Source organism: Stylophora pistillata, chromosome 6, assembly GCF_964205215.1.
Source record: "Stylophora pistillata chromosome 6, jaStyPist1.2, whole genome shotgun sequence".
Classification (NCBI taxonomy): Eukaryota; Metazoa; Cnidaria; class Anthozoa; order Scleractinia; family Pocilloporidae; genus Stylophora; species Stylophora pistillata.
In genome coordinates, this window is record NC_142524.1 from 9115447 (window position 1) to 9135344 (window position 19898).

The 19898-nt window shown below is 37.2% G+C and overlaps 2 protein-coding genes across 2 annotated transcripts; one reads left to right on the top strand and one right to left on the bottom strand.

Annotated features, from left to right (window-relative positions):
• Positions 1 to 11: 11 nt before the first annotated feature.
• On the top strand, positions 12 to 9286 carry LOC111327962 (nuclear exosome regulator NRDE2). The gene is made up of 8 exons (XM_022932296.2): positions 12 to 197; positions 385 to 1677; positions 3670 to 3808; positions 4046 to 4822; positions 4915 to 5070; positions 5163 to 6033; positions 6385 to 6453; positions 7690 to 9286. Exons 1-8 carry the CDS (start codon positions 38 to 40, stop codon positions 7813 to 7815), a joined length of 3591 nt encoding a protein of 1196 aa, XP_022788031.2. The 5' UTR covers positions 12 to 37; the 3' UTR covers positions 7816 to 9286.
• On the bottom strand, positions 8736 to 19060 carry LOC111327963 (uncharacterized). Its single transcript, XM_022932297.2, has 4 exons — positions 18639 to 19060; positions 18247 to 18510; positions 16353 to 16667; positions 8736 to 11253 (listed from the first exon to the last, which is right to left on the bottom strand). The coding sequence occupies exons 1-4, from the start codon at positions 18960 to 18962 to the stop codon at positions 10606 to 10608; spliced, it is 1551 nt and encodes a 516-aa protein (XP_022788032.2). The 5' UTR covers positions 18963 to 19060; the 3' UTR covers positions 8736 to 10605.
• Positions 19061 to 19898: the final 838 nt, after the last annotated feature.

The window sequence follows — 19898 nt, forward strand, 5'->3', positions numbered from 1 at the left end:
GAATTCTCACCATATATGAAGGAACTACCAATCAAACATGGCGGATGAGAGTGAGTCGAATTTAAAGCTCACAAATTATTCTGCAAAAAAGACTTTATTTCCAATACAAGGATCTGAACGAAATTCAGGTGGGGCTTCCCATGGCTTTCTTTTCCCCTGTGTTTCAGCGAAAGACGCGGTTGAAGATGGTGTCCAAGGTGAGTCAAATGCAGTGAGATAGAGAAAGGCTGCTATAAATTTTCGCGTACCTTGAAGAGAACTTGCTGCAGAAATTTGCTAAAACGGCCTATATACAAACATACGTTATGTGTTCGTATTTTCTTTCTCCCTATATTTGTAGGATTATGATAAAATGCAAACAATACTGAATTATCTTTTCTGCAGGTGTCAACCAGCCAAATTGGCTTAGAAATGAAAGTTACAAAGATGTCATTGAGCATCAAAAGACTTCTGTAGAGCAACACGAGTCTGCAGACCAGGGAGGCAAACGTGCACATTCAGACATCTCTAGTTCAGACGATGAAGGAGAACTTCATTCCAGCAAGGAAATAAAGGAAAAAAGTTTTGATGTTAATGAAAAAGTGCGAAAATACCATAAGGACAAGAAGAAACACCGACATAAAAAGAAACGAAAACATGAGAAAGAAAAATCAGGGTCTAAAGACTATATTAATGAGGATGCAAGCAAACCCAATACAATTTGGATCGAAGAAGCTCAACTTGTCCCCGAGAAAGCCTTCAGACTTCACAAGAAACCTGATATGGCCAATCGCATGTATGACACACTCTACCGGTTAGACATTGCTTTGTATAAGTTGAAGTCAAATGCAACGTGTCTTGGTCTTGGTAAACATCAAGTTATTGAGCTGTTTGAAAAGAAAGGAAAGAAAAAGAAAAAACAGGATAAGACAGTGAGATATTGGAGTGTAAAAGATTTCCAGTTACCAGAGAATGCTGACAACATTTCTATGACATTGCAAAGTACTGTTGATATGTCAAACCAGAGAGTCAACTTGGTTGATGGTAGTAATTATATATCTCTCAAGTTACCCAGTCAAGAAGATATAGGCCAAATGGAAAACAGTCATATTTCTTCCAGAGAGGCTCTTATGGCTGATAGAGATTCTCAGGAATCTGACATCTTGCAAAAGATTCGTGAGCTAAACAAGATCTTGCATGACGAACCACATGATATTCAAACTTGGCTTGCTCTTGTCGATCTTCAAGAAGAGGTTGTCAGACGAGAAGACTCAGTCCAATCAAGCTTCACAGCAACAGGTAGAGAAAGGAGAACAGCTGCCACAAGGACAGTAATTGAAAAGAAAATTGCTGTCCTTGAGAAAGCTTTGCAAAAAAATCCAAACACAGTTGAACTTATAGTAGGGCACTTAAATCTTTGTAATGAGATCTTGGATACTGAGGAATTAGTTCAGAAATGGAAGAAAATCAGTTTCATTCACCCAAACAACACTCTGTTGTGGAAAAACTATATACTTTTCATGCAATCAAGATTTTCAGTGTTCTCATTTAGCAAGACAGCAGTAGTGTATGGTAAATGTCTAAGTACACTGTCATCTATAAAGGAGGGAACTTTTGCATCACACCAGGCTGAAGGTGACTTGGAGAGTGAAATGGTGGACTTGTTTATCAGAGAATGCCAATTTTCAAAGCAGTCAGGTAAGCAGATTAATGGCCACAATATATCTGAGAAGTAATGGGTTACCAAGCTCCCCAATCCATTTGTGAGCTGTTTCATAAAGACAAGCAGAGTTATCATAATTTAAGAAGAGCAGAAAAATTCATTACACCACATTATAATTATTCAATAGGTAGAATTTCTTTAAGTTAGAGAGGTGCCACTGTGTGGAATATGTTGCCAGAATCACCTCCCTGTTAGCTCAATTGGTTAGAGTGCCAGATTGTGATGTGCGGGAGGTCGTGGGTTCGAGCCGCAGCTGGACCAATACTCATGGTCTTAAAATAACTGAGGAGAATTTGCTACCTTTCTATAATACCAAGAAATGGATAGATTTTCTAGTCTTCTCAGATAAGGACGAATAAACCGTCGGCCCCATCTCCTACAGGGTTAGGGGTAGGAGACGTTAATTTCCCACGCAAGAGATTACTCTGTGGTGGATGTCCTCCCCTGGAGAGGGATGGGTGGGAATAGAGGGCCGCAAGTTTATTAGTTACTTCAACTATTCCATGCCACCCTCTCTGAATAAAGTGTGTATGTATGTATGTATGTAACCTTACAAAAAAGAAGTCAACTCTTCAAGCTTTAAGATTAAGATTAGAAACAATTCGGAACTTTTAGAGAAAATGAGCTTTGGGAAGGAGTCTTGTTTAATAACTAATAAGCAATCCGATTTTTATTAATATTAAACCCCAAACATGTTTTGAGAATTTTTTAATGTAATTTTAACATATTTAGAGAATTTTAATGTAGTTATTTATATCTTAGTAATTGCTTAGTTGTATTAAGTATAGTTTAGGTAGGTCCACATCAGTCTTTGACTGCCTTCTTACAACCTACAAATCAAATAAAGTTGCATGTATGCATGTATGTATGTATGCATGCATGTATGTATGTATGTATGTATGCATGTATGCATGTATGCATGTATGTATGCATGTATGCATGTATACATGTATGTATGTATGCATGTATGCATGTATGTATGTATGCATGTGTGCATGTATGTATGTATAACTTACCAAGACCAGTTAGGAATCTGGATTAAGTTTAATTTAGAAAGCTTGCCAGACCACTTTGCCATGTTATTGGGACAAAGGCTTAACTCTTTCTGATTGTTCTCCTCTTCACCCAAATGCCATTCCAGAAAATTCTATGTTAACCTTCCCTCAAAAGAGTGAAGAACTCGCTGACTAAAATTTGCCTTGCTCCCAATATATATTCCCTTAGCTCCGGTTGGAGCATAGGCCATTAACCACTTCCGTCCTCCATCGGGTTCTGTCCTGGGCAAATCTTCCTAAAGTGGCCCAAGTGTGGCCCCAGTTTCTCATTTGGGACTCTACACCTCTTCTCCAGGAGTTCCTTGCTCCCAATAGGATAATAATAATAATACCTTTATTTAGACACGATAATGTTTAAAGCTGAACAGTTTGTGGGGTCGTGTGTAAATGCAAATAAACACTAAATTAAATAAATTCAAATGATGATGGTTTTTGAGGAGAGGGGAAAACCGGAGTACCCGGAGAAAAACCTCTCGGAACAGAGTAGAGAACCAACAAACTCAATCCACTTATGACGCTGGGTCCGGGAATTGAACCCGGGACACATTGGTGGAAGGCGAGCGCTCTCACCACTACGCCAACCCTGCTCCCCTGGAGGATAAAGTTAGACCACTGACCCCTGAGAGTGGCTAGAATGTATTATTTCCTTACAACAATACCTATGAATCACACTTTAAGGTCACAAGAATAAAGAAAATTATCACCAACCAAAAGTTCTAGATTGTTATACAGATTCTCCCTGTCTGCACCATAGGAAATGTATAGAGAGCAGTATGAGAATGTGTGTACTGATGTTAGGGCATGAAGGTTTAAGCCCTATCCAATTTGGTTATAAATTAAACCGGTTTGATCAATCACAATTTAGTTACATGGTTTATGAGTGCTTACTTGTAACTTATATTTCATCTGAAGGTCACACAGAAAAGGCTGTTGCCTGCCTGCAGGCCATGGTGGAATTGAACTGTTTTTGTTCACCTGAGTTGGAGAGGAACACTCCAGTTACTGGACAGATGGCTTTTTTGGAGACATTTTGGGACAGTGGGCAGCCAAGGTGTAGTTTGTTTATGAATTAATCTGTCTCATTTCAGAATTAAAGTTGATCCACTCTACTTTTCTTTCCTTGCTAAGGATTCCATTTTGAATTAGTGAGAATTATCATTTAACATTAATGTATGCGAGAATTTTTTGTCAACCAATTGAATTTATTTTGTTTTTCTCAGGTATTCAAGTTTTAGAATCCAACTTGCAGTTTTATAATTTTCAATAATCAATTTTTTTGAAATTGTAGGTTTGGGGAAGACGGTGCAAGTGGTTGGAAGTCATGGACAGCCCAAGGAAACAGGACTGATTCATCTAAATTGTTTGATGTCCAGAAAATTTTTAAGGAAAGTTATGGTAATGAAGCAGATGAGAATGATTCTCTTAATGATGATGATGACTTTGCCATCGATAAAGAGCAACCTTTGTGGAGAAATTGGATTCAGGTTGAATTGAACAGGCAGAGGAAACACTTGCATCCATGGCTACCAGATAAGGAAGCAGGAGAAACAGAGGATGACTGTGATGATGCTGAGAGACTTGTTTTGTTCGACGACATTAGTTCAAGTTTGTTCAAAATTGCTGACACTGGGAACAAGCTTAAACTTGTGTTAACTTTCTTGAAGCTGCTTGGAGTGCCAGTACCTTGTATGACCTCATCAACACACATAAATGTACAACAATTCTTGAACACTTCTTTAGAACACAAGTCACAATTACTAGAAACTGGAATATCTGCTATTTCTCAATGCCTTGGTTTACAGCAGTCATGCTACTGGGATGAGGGCATCTTTACCAATACAAGTGATTTCCAGTGGCCATCTACAAAGGCTTTGAATTTTATTAGGAACATCTTTGTACAAAGTTTTCCAGTGTTTGAAGGATCAACAAAGAGCTTCCTAATGGTCTTGTGGCTTTGGTTTGAGTTTGGTCTAACTCAGAAAGAGCTATCACCAAAACTGAGTAAGAAGAAGTACAAAGACGTCCGAAAATTGGCCAAGAGCCTTCTGAAACAACCAGAAAGCAGGTTTGTTGACAATTTTTTAGAAGATGATTTGTTTTTAAGGTAGTTTTGATAGTAGCTATATGCCCACAAATGCCACTTTGGGTTAATTGCAGGAATGATCTGAAGCTATGGCAAGCTTTTGCTGAGATAGAGTGGTTGTCTGGCAACAGAGAAGAAGCACGCAGATTGTTTGACTCCACTCTTATGATGGCTGGTGAAATGTTTCCTGAGGAACAGAGCAGGAGGGCGGCTTTGGTACCTCTTGTCAGGTTTGACAGAACTGTTACATTTGAATAATGAAGCTATGTATTTCTTTTTTCTGTGAAGCATTTACTTACTTCTTTGTTAACCTTTATTTTAGGTCATATGTTGAGCTTGAAGTTGGCATCACATTAAATTCAAAAGAAGACCAGTCAAGTGAAGGAAGCAAGAAAGCATTACAGATCTTGACCTCATTTGCAGACGGAGCAAGGATTCAACCATCTGCATCTGACATGTCAACTTCAGATCTGTCTTCTGTTCAACTACTGAAGGCTCATAGAATCTACCAGAAGTTGCACCGAAACATTGTAGAAACAATTGAACCCCGAGACAGCAAGGAGTTACTAGCTGAGTGCAGTATAGCCACAGGAAGTGTTGCCGTGCATTTAGAAGCTTGCATTGCATTGTTTGAGTATTTGAGCAGTAGCATCCAAAGTTTGTTATCCATGTGCAATGAATTCATTTCAATGATATCACCTGGTGTATCAAGCCCAACTAGTCTCAGAGAGATGGACATTGAACTCATTTTGACTTTTTACGTGAAATTATTTCGATTTCACAGCAAAATGGGCCAAACTCTTCCACTGAAAGACATCAGACACATTGCACTCTCTGCACTGGAAAGGTTTCCAGATAATCCAAAGTTCTTTTCCTTTTACATTGAGAGAGAATCAAAGTCTATTCTCACTGGTGAATTAAGAAGGACGCTTGACAGAGCCACCTTAAGGGCTAAGACACCTGTGCCATGGATCTTTGCCCTGTATCATGAGCAGTTGCGTACAGAGTCCATGGTCTCTGTCATGGAATGTACTGATTTACCCTCTCTAGCAGCAGAGAAAGGTGCTGCTGCTGTAACTTCCCTTCCAGTTACGGGTGTGGTTCATCGCCAGTATGCACTGTTTGAAAGAGCAGTGAGCAGTCCCTCTGGCAGACACTGTGTGGCTTTGTGGAGAATGTACATGGAATTTGAGGCATGTAGAAATGTCTGCATTGCAGCCACTGCTTTTTTTATTAATATTTTTATTGTCAAATATTAAGGTCAGATGACCAAATACCGGTATCTAAGTTTTATTTGTTCAAAGTAAAGAGATGGAAATTTTTTTAATGAGTCCAACAACAGATTTTTTTGTTCTGTTCCCTGGTTCCACAACAGAGAACATACAAAACCCTTGTGGTAGGTTGAGAATCAATGACATTGAGATCATGTTACTGACCTGTAAAATAATACATAAAATATATGATTTAAAAGTAATATTTTGTAGTTTTGGCATAACCAAACAATGGTAAGATGCTGAACCCAAACACTTTAAAATTTCTCGTAGGCAAAACATCAAAAAGAGAAAGTGCAGTCAGTGTTTTATCAAGCAATACAAAACTGTCCATGGGCTAAGGTAAATAAGACTCAATAAGTCATATGGTAACATTATTTGATATTGTAACATTGTTTGATAGTCTTATATTTTATTATATTTTATTATATTATATTATATTATATTATATTTTAGTATAATTTCAGAGCTGTGCAAAGAGTTTCCAGCAATCTGATTGGTCAAGCAGTTCCTTATATGACGCTGTATAAACCACTCCATGCAGTTTATATAAAATGTTAAAATAAAAAGTTAATAAATGTTACTAAAATGTTACAATTTTAGAAATTTCTCTGTTGTTCAGCTCTGAAATTATACTAAAACAATTATTCACCTCAGGTTCAGTGAATATTGTAGAATAATCCCCTTGACTTTGTCTTAGGGATTATTCGACAATATTCACCTCGCCTTCAGCGAGTAATTGTTAAATATTGAATTTTAAAAACTGGATCATTGGATAATGCAATTCAAGAATTTTTATTGGCTGAGCCATTATGGTGTATGAGCCAATATACCATTATCTACAAATATGGCAAGCGTACGTGTCAGCTTAGAATTAAAAGGGAGCTAAAAAATTTTAGATTTGGTAAAATTTGTCTAATATCTTGGGGGTGTTTTTAATAAAACAGTTATTCCACTTGCGCTTGTTGGATATGAGGTGATTATAGTCAACTCAGCGCTACGCGCCTCGTTGGCTATCTATCGCCTCATATCCAACGCGTGCTTGTGGAATAATTGTTAAATATTATATTGTAACCTTTCCATTTCTTTTTAGAAGACTCTATTCAATTTGACTACTTAAAATCACACAGGACAAAGTCATTGGACAGTTATCACACAGTAACCCTCATTTACATTCAATTCTTTCCACTGAAAAGAGAAAAAGCCAGCTCAAAGAGTTTAACTTCTTAATTTAATTTGGAAGAAAAAAAAATTGTCTTGTGGAATTCAATGGTAGTGACATTAAGAAGCTGAGCTCAAATGCTGCTCTGGAAATTACAAAAAAGTCAACAAGATTTTGCCATCAAAATGCATTATGAAAATTAATGGCAGGGTTATGAAGAAAAAAAATCCCTTAAGGTGGCTGCTATTTTTATCATTTTCCTTGTAGTAATTCTCCTTAAACATAAAATAATATTAAATATTAGCTAATCATCTGATTTAGGGGACTAGAATACTCGACTCAGCACTATGGGTTTTACTTATTGGACATGATAAGAGACTCCATTGGTAAGACTTGTTTGAAATATCATCTTTCAGACTTTGTACATGGATGCTGCACAGCATCTGCCAGATGATTTGCAAGATATAGTTGATTTAATGGTTGAGAAGGAAATCAGAGTGCGTGCTCCACCTGAAGAGATTGAGCTCCTCATGCAAGAGTAACATGGAATGGTTGAGTTATGATATCTATGCATTATTCAGCAAACAGATGAGAATACTCACACTTATCAGGCAGAAGTTCTCTTGATCTAATACCAAATTCTGGTAACTAACTTACAAGGAAATGCATAGCAGCCAGAGGAGAGAATTAACAATCACACCATTGGAGTTCAAGGGTTAACACCTTTCTGGGACAAGTACCAGCAACAGTAATAATAAAGACTGTTTACTAAGACTCATTGCAGCAATATACAAAATGGCTGAATTACAGAGCTATTTACAAAATATATAATGACCAGCACTCTGTTACACAAACCACATCAGCCTTGTCGAGCGACACAATGAGTCGCAATTCGTCAGTCTTATTTCCTAGTGCTTGTAAGTTGGTAGACAAGACGACGGGGAGGTCGTAGGTTTTTGCATAAGGAATCTTTTGAAGCAAATTCTTGTCACAGATGTTGTCACACAACTTAGTCAGCGAAGGCAAATGGGATTTCAAGGAGCTAGTTTTAACAGAAGAAATTGGTTGTTCTCTAATGGTTCTTTGTCACACTTTAAGTTTACCTCGTGTGACATAAGAAATTTTTCTGAAACTGTTTGGTCCATAATTTCCTTGCCGCAACAATAATTTTCACAAAAACTTTGGTCTCACGATGCCAATTGATGCAAGAGTGACTGACATCTGATTTCTCCCTTGGTATCACCCCTAAATCACATATTAAAGTTATGAGAATTGATTATTGGAAGCTCTTGATTTTATGTTAAATTCTCCTTGTCAGCACCTTTGGAAAATTTGTATAGAGAACAATGAGGAGAATCTGCATACTGATGTTAGGGTGTAAAGGGTCAACATTCCAGCAGTAAAGACATCATGTCTCACTTCTTATAGGTAAACCCACCAGAAAACTGGTCATCAGAGGAGAAAGGTTTAGACATGTTTTCATTTTGTATTTCAAAGCTATACTAGGAAAAAAGTTACTTATAAGTAAAAAATTGTAACAAATGTCTACTAGGATATATAATACATTTTTTTTTCATGCTCCTTAATGACCATCAGATGAAAATGTACAAACTATTTATATTAAATAATTACATCTTTAACAGCTAAGACTGTTTACAACTGGAATATGATTGTCCAAAATCTTAATCATCTCTATTTGATAATGAAGTGAACTGTATATCATTTTATATCACTTGTGTAACTTGTAAGAAGTAGAACATCATTCAATGCTGCCCAACATCAAGAGAAAAGGCTGTATTATAGTTACAAGTTTCTACTCTCAAGACTTTTCTTGGGAAATAGATAATAATGATGGGTATATAATATAACAGTGGATAGCATTGAAGGCACCTTCTGATTGGCTACTCAAACTCTAAATATCCTTTGCTATTTAACTTCCCAGCAATGCATCCAGGATTTGTGCCAGAAAATATTGCAATTGTTGCAGGAATAATTAAATGAGTTAAAATTGTATTTTTGAGCTAGATTATCTCACTGTTGAATTATACACTAAAACAACTATTCAACTCAGTGTCAGTGGCTAGCAGTGGATATTTACCTTGTCACTTTGCAGCTCGGTAAATATCCACCACGACATAATTAAGCTTTTAATCGGTGATTACCGGTAGTTTTTAATTGTTGCAACATTTTTTACATATTGGGTATATCATAAGCCTTACTTAACCTTGCATCAGGAGATCTACTAAAATTTTTTTCCATGTTTAGTTCAAATTCTGTAAGTTTTTGAAGGATAAAATTCCAAGTGCAGTACTGATAATATTTTTGTCATGCCATTAGATGCTTGAAGAATTGCAAAAACTCAATGCTACATTAAAATAACTATCACCAATGACATTTCATCTAGTGTACACATTACCTTACATTTAAATGTGTGAGGTTTCAAAAAATAAACAATTGTCCTTGCAAAACCATCTGCTTGTAGGATACTCCACTACTTGAACAAATTATTGTAAAAATAGTTGAAAATATTGAGTAAACTTAGACTTGTTAACAAAAAATGGGAAGCAAGTGCTAATTAATTATTAATACAAGAAATAAATTTTTATAAAATTTTCAGCTATTTTATTATAAGAATTTTCATGGTTAATATCATGTGAAAACTCCATGGTTGCACCTTAGTATCTACGATCAGTACTACTCCCTGAAAACCTTGGGAGATATGGAACTACAAATTATTATGTGGTATAGGCCCAACCACATGATATATTATGTTCCAAAATGGCACTTGGTAGGAGATTCGTAAATCAAGTTGGCTGTGCTTTGTTTCTATTAAATGCACATGATGATGGTTGCTCCCATTATTTTCAAGAAATCTTAAATTTACACATCTTTGCAAAATTCTGATTGCCAAAGCTAAGAAAGTATTACTCATCACTATATTGAAAAGGAAAACTTCATAAACATTTATTTTCCACACACATAAACATACGCTTACTACAAAACTAGTTTTGTAGTGAGCATATGTTTATGTGCGTGAAAATTAAATGTTTATGAGGTTTTCCTTTTCAATATAATGCTAAATTTACACAACATTGGCAATTTTACCTGGAAGTGGACAATTGCTCACCTCTTTAACTCTTGTGAGTGATTAAGACAGAATTTCTCCTTTGAGTATCAATACAACATCAAACACACTTGATGAGAGAATATAGAAAAACGTCAGTCGAGGGATCATTAGTCGATACAATACCAAATTCTCAGAACCAGCATCATAAGAGTTGTATGGCAGACAGTAAGGAGAGTTACTGATTAGATTGTCACAGTGAAAGGATTTAATTGACAGACACTGACAGGTCATTTTTCACAATACCTGTGTCTGACTCTGTACCCACGGTTAAATTCCCATGATCACTGACAACAGTATGCATATCATCTGCAGTCTGAGTGCCACTACTCTCTGTGACAACTGCCTGTGTTGCATAAGCATGCACGCCAGAGTTTATATCCTGGTGCACCTGAACTGTAGCCAATGACAGAGAACCAGGAAGAGCCTGCTGTGTTATATCACTTGCCTCTCCAGACAGATGGGTATGTCCTGACCCTTGTTCTGTGCCACTGTCTGCAAGGTTAGACACAGTCACCAGCCCAGAGTTAGGTGATGCATACACACTGTACATCAATGGGATTTGGCCTGCTTGAGAAGATGTCAGCATCATCGAAGAGGGTATGGCATTTCCAAGGGAAACACTCCCATCTTGATTGGTTGCTATGGGGACTACAACTGTTCCAACTGACTGCAAGTTGTTTCCTTGTGAGCCAGATGACTGGTCAACATTATTATCATGGGTCTGACCTGAATCCTGAACAATCGGCAAGGTGATGGTGTTGGAGGCTGTTGTAGTGTTGACTGGGTTAACTTGCACTGTCTGAGTCTGAGGCTGCTGTACTCGCTGGATCTGCACAGCAGGCTGTGCAAGTACCTAATTCGACCAGAAATACTATATTTCAATATACCATCAAGAATAATGATTTATTGTATCCCTCAGTAAGTACATGCACTATGGTTGGTTAATTTAGCAGGTTGTACTTCACTATACAGCCCACTAAATTTTTAGGTTGTGTGACTTGAAATATTGTCCCTCTATTTGGATGCAAAGACAAAATAAATATCTTACTCGCCTCATTTTCTTGGTCTGAACAGTAAGATATGGAACCTTGTTTTTTTTTTTTTTTTTTTTTTTTTTTTAAGGTTGGCTCATTTTGTGCTTGGGCCATAAATCCAAGCTGAAAAAAATTGGTCCATAACTTTTGGCACAGACCTCAAACTCAGTAAGAGGTATATCATACAGAGACTGAAGAAACAATAAAAAGCTTTTCCTCTGTGGGCCTTAAAATGACTAACAGAGTACATTCTGCTTTCAATACATTAAATTGGCCCGTTCTCTACTCTCTCAAGGATTATGATAAAAATCTTAAGTGCATTTTTACTAGTGCACAAGTAGAATTACATAGAATACAGATTCTCCTTTGTATGAATTAAAAAAGTAAGAGTAGGTAGCTCAGATGGTAAAGGTTCTACATGATTGTACAAAACTAAAGTAACAGCCATCACAAATTAAACCCTGTATTTGTTAACAACTTTTAAAGGGTGCCATGTCACTGAACTCAGCAGTGTTACCCTTTCATATGAACACTTTTCGACAAGTGTTAATAATATTGATTTACTGTAATTATGTAATGAACCTTTCAGTTATTTGTCTCTTAAAGTGAATCACTCTTACTAACTTATTTACATTTAGGATTCCTATTCAATCCATATGACTCTTTGTCATCTTCAATTTCAGTTTCAACTAATCTATTACCAGGTTTTTAGCTATCTCTTAACTCAAACTAAACTTACACAGCCTATGTACTGTACAAGAAATTATAATGTTTGAAAACAGTTACCCTGAGCTTGAAAGAGGTTTGGTCTTTTACAATCTCCTTTGAAATCCATGTTCACATTTCAGTGATAGAGACTGCAGAAATCGGTTTACGTATGCCTTGAAATTCCTAATATGAACAAATACTATGATCTGATGACGGGAAATGGTCAGATTTTCTCTCTGCAGAGAGAATTTTGTTGACAAACCAAAAAAGGAACTTAACTTTTAACAAACCACAAAAATGTTGACAGAATGAAGCAAACAAGTGTTAAACTCTTAAGATTCCAAACACCAAACTGTCCAGCTGTGCATGATTAATAACCTCCGAATAAGGAGTCGACTCACAAAGCATTGTGCATACTTCACTGCATTGTGATCAATGTATTGACTTCAACACACAAATATAATGACCAAAACTGTCATAACATGGCCAACTTGATGTTGACTTTTGTTAAATGGAACTCAACCTTATCTTCTAAGAGACCATTCTTGCATAATTATTTTCAATCCAGTGATTTTGGTGGGCAGATAAAAATTTTTTAATGCAGTTTAGTCAGTTATACCAAACATGAAACAATAGAGTGTTTGCACCTACGTCACAGCTACGTCACAAAATTGTACTGTCCGCCATTATGGGGGAGTAAAGAGGCGTGCAGTAACACAGTTTACTACTATATCTTCCAACGTTTTTCTCAATTTATTGCATTATGCCGAAATTTTGCTTGGTTTTAAACTGTTCCCACGACACGTCTAAGCGAAAAGATCTTTCCTTTTGTCGAGTGCCCAAAATCGTAACGAGGCAAGGCGAAGAAACGGAGATTTTGTCAACGGAACGTAGGCGAAGGTGGCTGACCGCCATAAGCCGTGACGACCTTACGGACAAAATTCTTGAAAATGATCGTGTTTGCGGCGAACATTTTCATTCTGGAATAGCTGCTCCTCTGTGGGATAAGTGGAACGTCGATTGGGTACCATCGCTTAAGCTTGGACACGAGAAACTAAAGGTTAGCGAAGCATCAGTTCAGCAAAGTCAGGAAAGAGTCAGACGAGCCACAGAACGTACAAAGCGCATGGTCGAGAAAGACTCTGAAAATTCTCAGATAAGTCTTGCCAAAAAGCGATTAAAGCACAACGAAGCTGGCCATAGTGTTCAAAACATATCATTCGACGTGGAAATGGCAGATATTGAGGACATTTCTGAGAACTTACCCGACAACTTGAGGCATGCTGTAACCCAAACAGAGTTGAGCTGTAACACTGTGCTCTCGCCTGAGCCCATACATCAGAACTTGCCATCTTCTGATTTTGACGAAGCTTTTTTTTCTGGAGATGATGACAAAGTTAAGTTTTACACTGGTTTGCCATCCTTTGAAATTCTGCAAACAGTCTTCTTCTTTGTTGCATCACATGTTGATAGACGACGTGGAGTTCTAACTAAGTTTCAAGAGTTTTGTATGGTGTTAGTGAAGCTAAGACTTTCTGTCCCACACCTTGATCTTGCATATCGTCTAAAGATCTCGACGTCTTCTGTCTCTCGTATTTTAGTTACTTGGATAACTGTAATGGATATTCGATTAACTCCAATTATTAAATGGCCTAGTCGTGATGAGTTGTACAAGACCATGCCTAGATGTTTTTTGGATGCGTTCGGTCGTAAAACTACAGTTATTATTGATTGTTTTGAAATTTTCATCGATCGGCCATCCAACCTTCTTGCAAGAGCTCAGACCTTTTCAAATTATAAACACCACAACACTGTCAAAGTTTTAATTGGAGTTACACCACAAGGGACAATTTGTTTTGTGAGTGAGGCTTGGGGAGGAAGAACATCAGACAAGTTTTTGACTGAGAAGTGTGGAATTCTTGAGAAACTTTTGCCAGGTGATATGGTCCTTGCTGACAGAGGTTTTACTGTGCATGAAAGTATTTGGTTCCGTCATGCTGACCTGAATATTCCAGCATTTACAAAGGGAAAGGATCAACTCGATCCTGTTGATGTAGAGAAGACAAGACAGATTGCTACACTGAGAATCCACGTTGAGAGAATTATTGGGACATTGAGACAGAAGTACACCATCCTTCAACAAACTTTGCCAACAGATTATCTTGCCTGTAGATCTGGTGAATCTGTACCTCTCATTGACAGGATGTTAAGAGTTTGCTCAGCTCTTGTCAATCTTTGCCCACCTACCATCCCATTTGACTGATGGGGCATTCAACATTGAATGGATTGTACTTATTAACTATTGATGAAATATTATTATGATTTTTTTTCATTTGCATTTTTTTCATAAGTTTATTCACAAACATTTGGGTTTTAACCCATTTTCCATGTTGATGCCATGCATTCATTCTTTACATTGTTGATAACACTTATAAATACTCGGTGATAAACAGTGTGGACTTTGAATGCCTTGCTCTCAGGCAAGAACTGCTTCATGCTTCATGAAGCAATAAAATGTCACATAACCAACTGTTTAACCTCAGGAAAGGGAGTAATCAGTCCACTCTTTAAGCATGTTAATAGATGAGATCTCATTTGATTTACATCAAAGTTTGGGATATCCTTGTCCAGATTGTAAGAAAGTGCTGTTGCACTGAGCCATTGCAAAAACACCACAGTCAGAATCATTTGATTGTTGTTGCACAGGTACAACAGATATATCTTTGAAATCTTCACCAATTAAGTTCTGAACTTGCTGTTCCAGATCATTAAAAATAACATCATGAAAAAGACTGTCATACAAATTCACAAATCCTTTTTCACATCCAATTGAGCTTTCACATACCCAATGATTGCCCCCAGTGTGCAATATCTGAACAAAATCCCCATCAACTTTTTCAAATTTAAATATATTCCAAGACTTGTATGCTGAAATCCTTGTATAGCTGGATTGACTGTTTTCAAAAGTGATTGGGCATACTGTATAATACTATTTTCAAGCCACCCATTAGGTGATTCAATCACATCAAAGTCATGTGCAGATAGTTCAGCAATTATCCCATATTTCTCAACATCAACATGGTAAGTTTCACCCAAATTTATAATGTCAGAATCATCAGAAGTGTTGGAGATGGGAGAGGAAGACTCCTTGGATAGTTTTGAGCTTTTCATAGCAACAACACTTTGCAATTTACACTCATTACATAACCAGGACAATTTGTAATTGTTTGGACGACGCTTGTAGGATAAACAACTGAAATGGAAGAATTTGCCGCTAGGCGAAAAATTTAAGCGAAAATCTGCCCCAAAATGCTGGTTATGAAACCGTAAACCATTTGGTTGTAGGTTTGCAAGCTTTAAAGTTCTTAAATTGTTCTGTCGTATAAAAACTAGTTTGTGAAACCAAATGCAACACGAGATCAACAGCTTCAACAGCTTCAACAGTACGAAGGCATTCCCTACTTAACTTTTCGTCCGGAATCAAAAGAGGATCAACACGAACACACGAAATCTTATCAATATAACGCTTCTTTACAATACTTGCAGGTGATTTCGCATAATTAGACAAAGGAATATCATGAATAATGTTTTCTTCTGAAGCGCGTTGAGACGTCTGTTGGGCATCAGCATCCGCCATGTTGGTTCTTTACTCCCCCACAATGGCGGATGATAAAGCTGTGACGTCACGTGCAAACACTCTATACTACAGGTGTATGGTTATTAAAATCAAACTATACTGACAGCAGTTTCGGACCGTAGACTTGCCTCAATCTTAACAACATGCTTATTTATAAATTACTCTTTGGCTAATCAAGGCTGAGTAGAGAGCCAGAGAAGATGATTTCAGTAGTACAGTATAGAAGTATATCATGCACTAAGGAGTATATTTACATAATTATATTCGGAGTAACTGATAAAAACTCAAAGTAAGGATTGGGCAGTTTATGGTAGTTCTCATTAATTCTTGATAAAAGTTACCATTTTTAGTGAGGAACACAATAGCACATCAACGTGAATCTGCATTTATAATTGCCAGTTCTTGATTTGCACTGAAAACTATGCTTAATTTGCTGGCAAGGTGAATGTCGTTTACTTTACTCTACAATTCTTCTTGAACAAAGAAAGTGCAAAAGATGTTGAAATTCATAGAGCGGGTAATCACTGGTAATTCTCAGCAAAATGAAGGAACAAACTTGTGTGAACTGTGTACCTGTACTGTAGACCCTTGCTGCTGTCCTTGGGCAAGTGTCTGTCCCAACTGGACAGATGTCCCTGGAGCAAATATAGTGGTAAATGCACCGCCTGGCATGGCTTGCACAGAATACGAAGACTGGATCGATGTGTTCTTGTTACCACCTTGCTGTTGGATGTTAGATTGTGGGATGTAGGTGGTGATGGGGAAGGAATGCCCTGTTGCCGGCAAGGCTGTAATACCTGTCATAGATCCACTTGCACCTGATATTGAACCAACTGTCAGTCCCTGATTAGTATCTATTTGTTGGGATGTGAAAATGCCACCTCGATCCTAGAAAATAAGGAAATTTTCTTGTGAGCAAAGACATAGATTGAAGTAATTTGTAAGAACAAAGAAAACTTGTTATTTCTAACAATCATATCATATACAATACTGAAATAAAATGTGCAAACTACAGAATGAAACTTACAGAATACTTTTATCTAAACATAATGTAATAGACTTGAAGCCAACCTTATGTTCAGTTCACATACTTTTCTCATTAGTTTATGTATGAAAAATAATGATCAGTCAATCAATCAATAACTTTATGAAATGTCAGTGATACATAGTCAAGGATAAATCCGCTGCTAATTGGGGACACTAGTAAAAATAGCCCTGAAATTATAAAAATTCACAAACACCCCACCAAAAATATTATGATAAAATCAACAAATGCCCTACTTCAATATTATATTTAGAGGTTCGAATTTTACATAATTTATTTTAACCTATTTCTTTATACATGATATTGTTTTAGTATTATCCATCAGTTCTTGATTTGTACATCCCTAAATGGTAATTTTTTTAAAATTAAAAATTCAAACAATATCTGCTAGGTTTTGCAACAGGTACGTTGTCAACAACCTGTTTACGCCAGGAAAAACTATAATATAATGAAGAGATGACATGAAGACGACTGCAGTCATTGAAAATCTTCAATACAAAAATTAAAAATCTTAAATCTTCTTTATTTGGAGGCGAAGAAATTGCAAACCTGAATAGCACGGCGTCAAATGTGGTTTTACAATGACGCAGAAATGTTCAGAAACAATATAAAAATACGCCATCGCAGTATGAAATTTTAAGAAATTTAAATTTTCAGTTTTAAAAGCGTATAAAATACAGGTGATTTCATGAATGAAGTCGATAAAACGTTTTATCAAGAAAATTCTGATTCGACGATGCGATGACGAGCGAGGAAATCGAGCCTGTCCGAAAAATTCTCCATGAGACGAGAAGATCAAATTACAATGTTCGAGCGAAAGCAAAAACGAAAAATCTCATGGATGAGTCGCGAAAGTTAATTCCACCTAATTGTTGCGATCACATTATGAAATGGAAATATTTGCGACCGAAAGAGGATTCCCCAAATAAGAGGAACGAAAGGGTTTACTTAAGTCTCCAAAAATGGGCAGGAAACGTACCAAAGAAGGAAACGGGTGCCATATATGGTTGGAATGTTTTAAAGGACGCGGAGTTTAAAAATTTTAACCGAGCATTTTGCCGCGAAAGTATTATATAAACACGGTATAATGCATGATAAAGGTAAGTTTTGCACAAAAACGCAGGGCTGATTGCTTAGAACCTCTCTACAACTTCTCTTTTCAAGAAAATATCCTACTGTCAACTTTTCTTGCCTGCGCTTTGAGAACGAGACGTGATCGATTTAATGCCATGTATCGGGATCTTCCAGGTCACGGAGAAGAAGAAAAACATGGAAGAAAATTATCCATTAATTTTATTAAAAATGTCAAAATTTTCAGACATATTCTCTTTGTCAGTTTGTTTTTCTTGTATATGTACAATTCAATGAATGGAAGATAAAGAGCATTTATAAGATTATTCTACTTCAAACAAGATAACTTACCTGCATCTTCTCGGCGTCATTTTCGTTTACCGTGTAAGTTAGATCTGTTTCTTCGTATCCCGTTGCTGACATCCTTTGGTCTGGGTTCGGAATCTGAGAAACAGGAGGATCGGGAGAGTTCAAACACGTTTGAATGAGAGCTTTACCGCTCTCTGAAGTAATCATGGGTTGAAGTTTTCTTGTGGCGAAGGTGTAAACATGCCCTGTCTCGGAAGCTACCAACAACATCACTTGCGTTCCGGTCAGCGTGCTTAGTTCGTAGGCCTTTAAAATAGAAAGAAAGAATAAATAAAATAATAGAGTAAATTTTACAAGGAAAGCACTCTTTTTACATTAAAATCTACTAACAAAATATCAAATTCGCGCGCCAACTGCAAGATGTGTACACGAACCTTCTTCATAATCCCTGTTTTTCTTTTGCTAAACGTTGTGTACCTCCTCAATTTGTTGGCTATAAACTTCATTTCGATTTTAACACGTCCTCGGGTCTTTTTCTTGGGTCTTTCCTCCACCAACATGCTAGTATCAGCGTCACCATCGTCGTCGCTCTCTGCATGTCGTTTTAATCCATGTGCATCGTGATCGCCAGCCATTGCTGCTTCGAAATCTTCTTCTTCAATCGAGGTCGGATCAATAACTCCGCTTCCCTGAGATTGAGCTCCGTAATGCATGTTGTCTAGTTCATCCGTTGTTGTTGTGGATTCTTCGCTCTGCATTACGCCAGTTGTGGGATGGCCTTTTATGGAGTTCGGAACTCAAAAACCTGTTGCCTTTTTTGTCGTTTCTTCGCTTTCTAAAAAGGAATGTGGGCTGGACCAATATGGCGGACTGTGTCACCTGACGGGTTTGGTCACGTGAGCAGGTGCGTTGATCCGGAAATGAACTAAATAGGGTTTCATTATAGCTGAAGCATGAAATAACTTGTGAATGCTTTGACTTCTTTTAATTCTGATAGACTTCTTGCATACAATGATAAGAAAAACAATCAAGAACTCCAAATGACAATCCCAAACAAGGGGACGTTTCCCTGAAGCAGGCAGAGAGAGCACCCGTAGAAAGGTAACAAATATCAAATGCCTTTTGACGTAATCAAGCCGTGTGTAAAATAAACTTCTGTCTGATAATTAGAGGCGTACTGACCCTTCTTCCTGGTTACTGTGACAAACAAATAAGCGAAGCTGAAAACGTTTTATTTCATCAATACATTTACACGTCAGATTTTATTCTGGGTTCACGATTCTTTCATAATTAAATAGTCCTTTCTGATAGGCCTTCAGTGTAAGTTGAAAATCAAAAGAGACATTTCTTTATTTCAGTTATATTCATTTCAGTTACTCCAGTTTCTTGAAATAGCATAACAAATAAGTGATGTTTTAGTTGGACACGTCACTTTGGGGCACTTGACAAACTTGTACCAGACTTCCTATATACTTCCCCATCCGGATGCCACTCCCAGAAAACTCCCACTAAAACCTCACTATTTTCTGCCCATAACTGATGTTGAGCAAGTTAATGTGAAAATAAGTCTTAAAAACCAATGTGCACAGTTTGGGGGGGAGGAGGAGGTGACTTTTGAGCATAAAGTCGCGAGTCTGCGGTTTTGGCCGGTGTGCTCTGAGGGAAGCAAGGATTAGTTTTTGACGTCTTTTAGG

Excerpts from the sequence above, each read along its gene's own strand:
- LOC111327963 (XM_022932297.2), bottom strand. The coding sequence starts at position 18,962 with ATGCAGAGCGAAGAATCCACAACAACAACGGATGAACTAGACAACATG. Across the intron at positions 18,511-18,638 it reads AAACAGGGATTATGAAGAAG|GCCTACGAACTAAGCACGCT; the intron begins GTTCGTGTACAC and ends TCTATTTTAAAG. Across the intron at positions 16,668-18,246 it reads ATGACGCCGAGAAGATGCAG|GATCGAGGTGGCATTTTCAC; the intron begins GTAAGTTATCTT and ends CTTATTTTCTAG.
- LOC111327962 (XM_022932296.2), top strand. The coding sequence starts at position 38 with ATGGCGGATGAGAGTGAGTCGAATTTAAAGCTCACAAATTATTCTGCA. Across the intron at positions 198-384 it reads GGTTGAAGATGGTGTCCAAG|GTGTCAACCAGCCAAATTGG; the intron begins GTGAGTCAAATG and ends TCTTTTCTGCAG. Across the intron at positions 1,678-3,669 it reads CCAATTTTCAAAGCAGTCAG|GTCACACAGAAAAGGCTGTT; the intron begins GTAAGCAGATTA and ends TTTCATCTGAAG.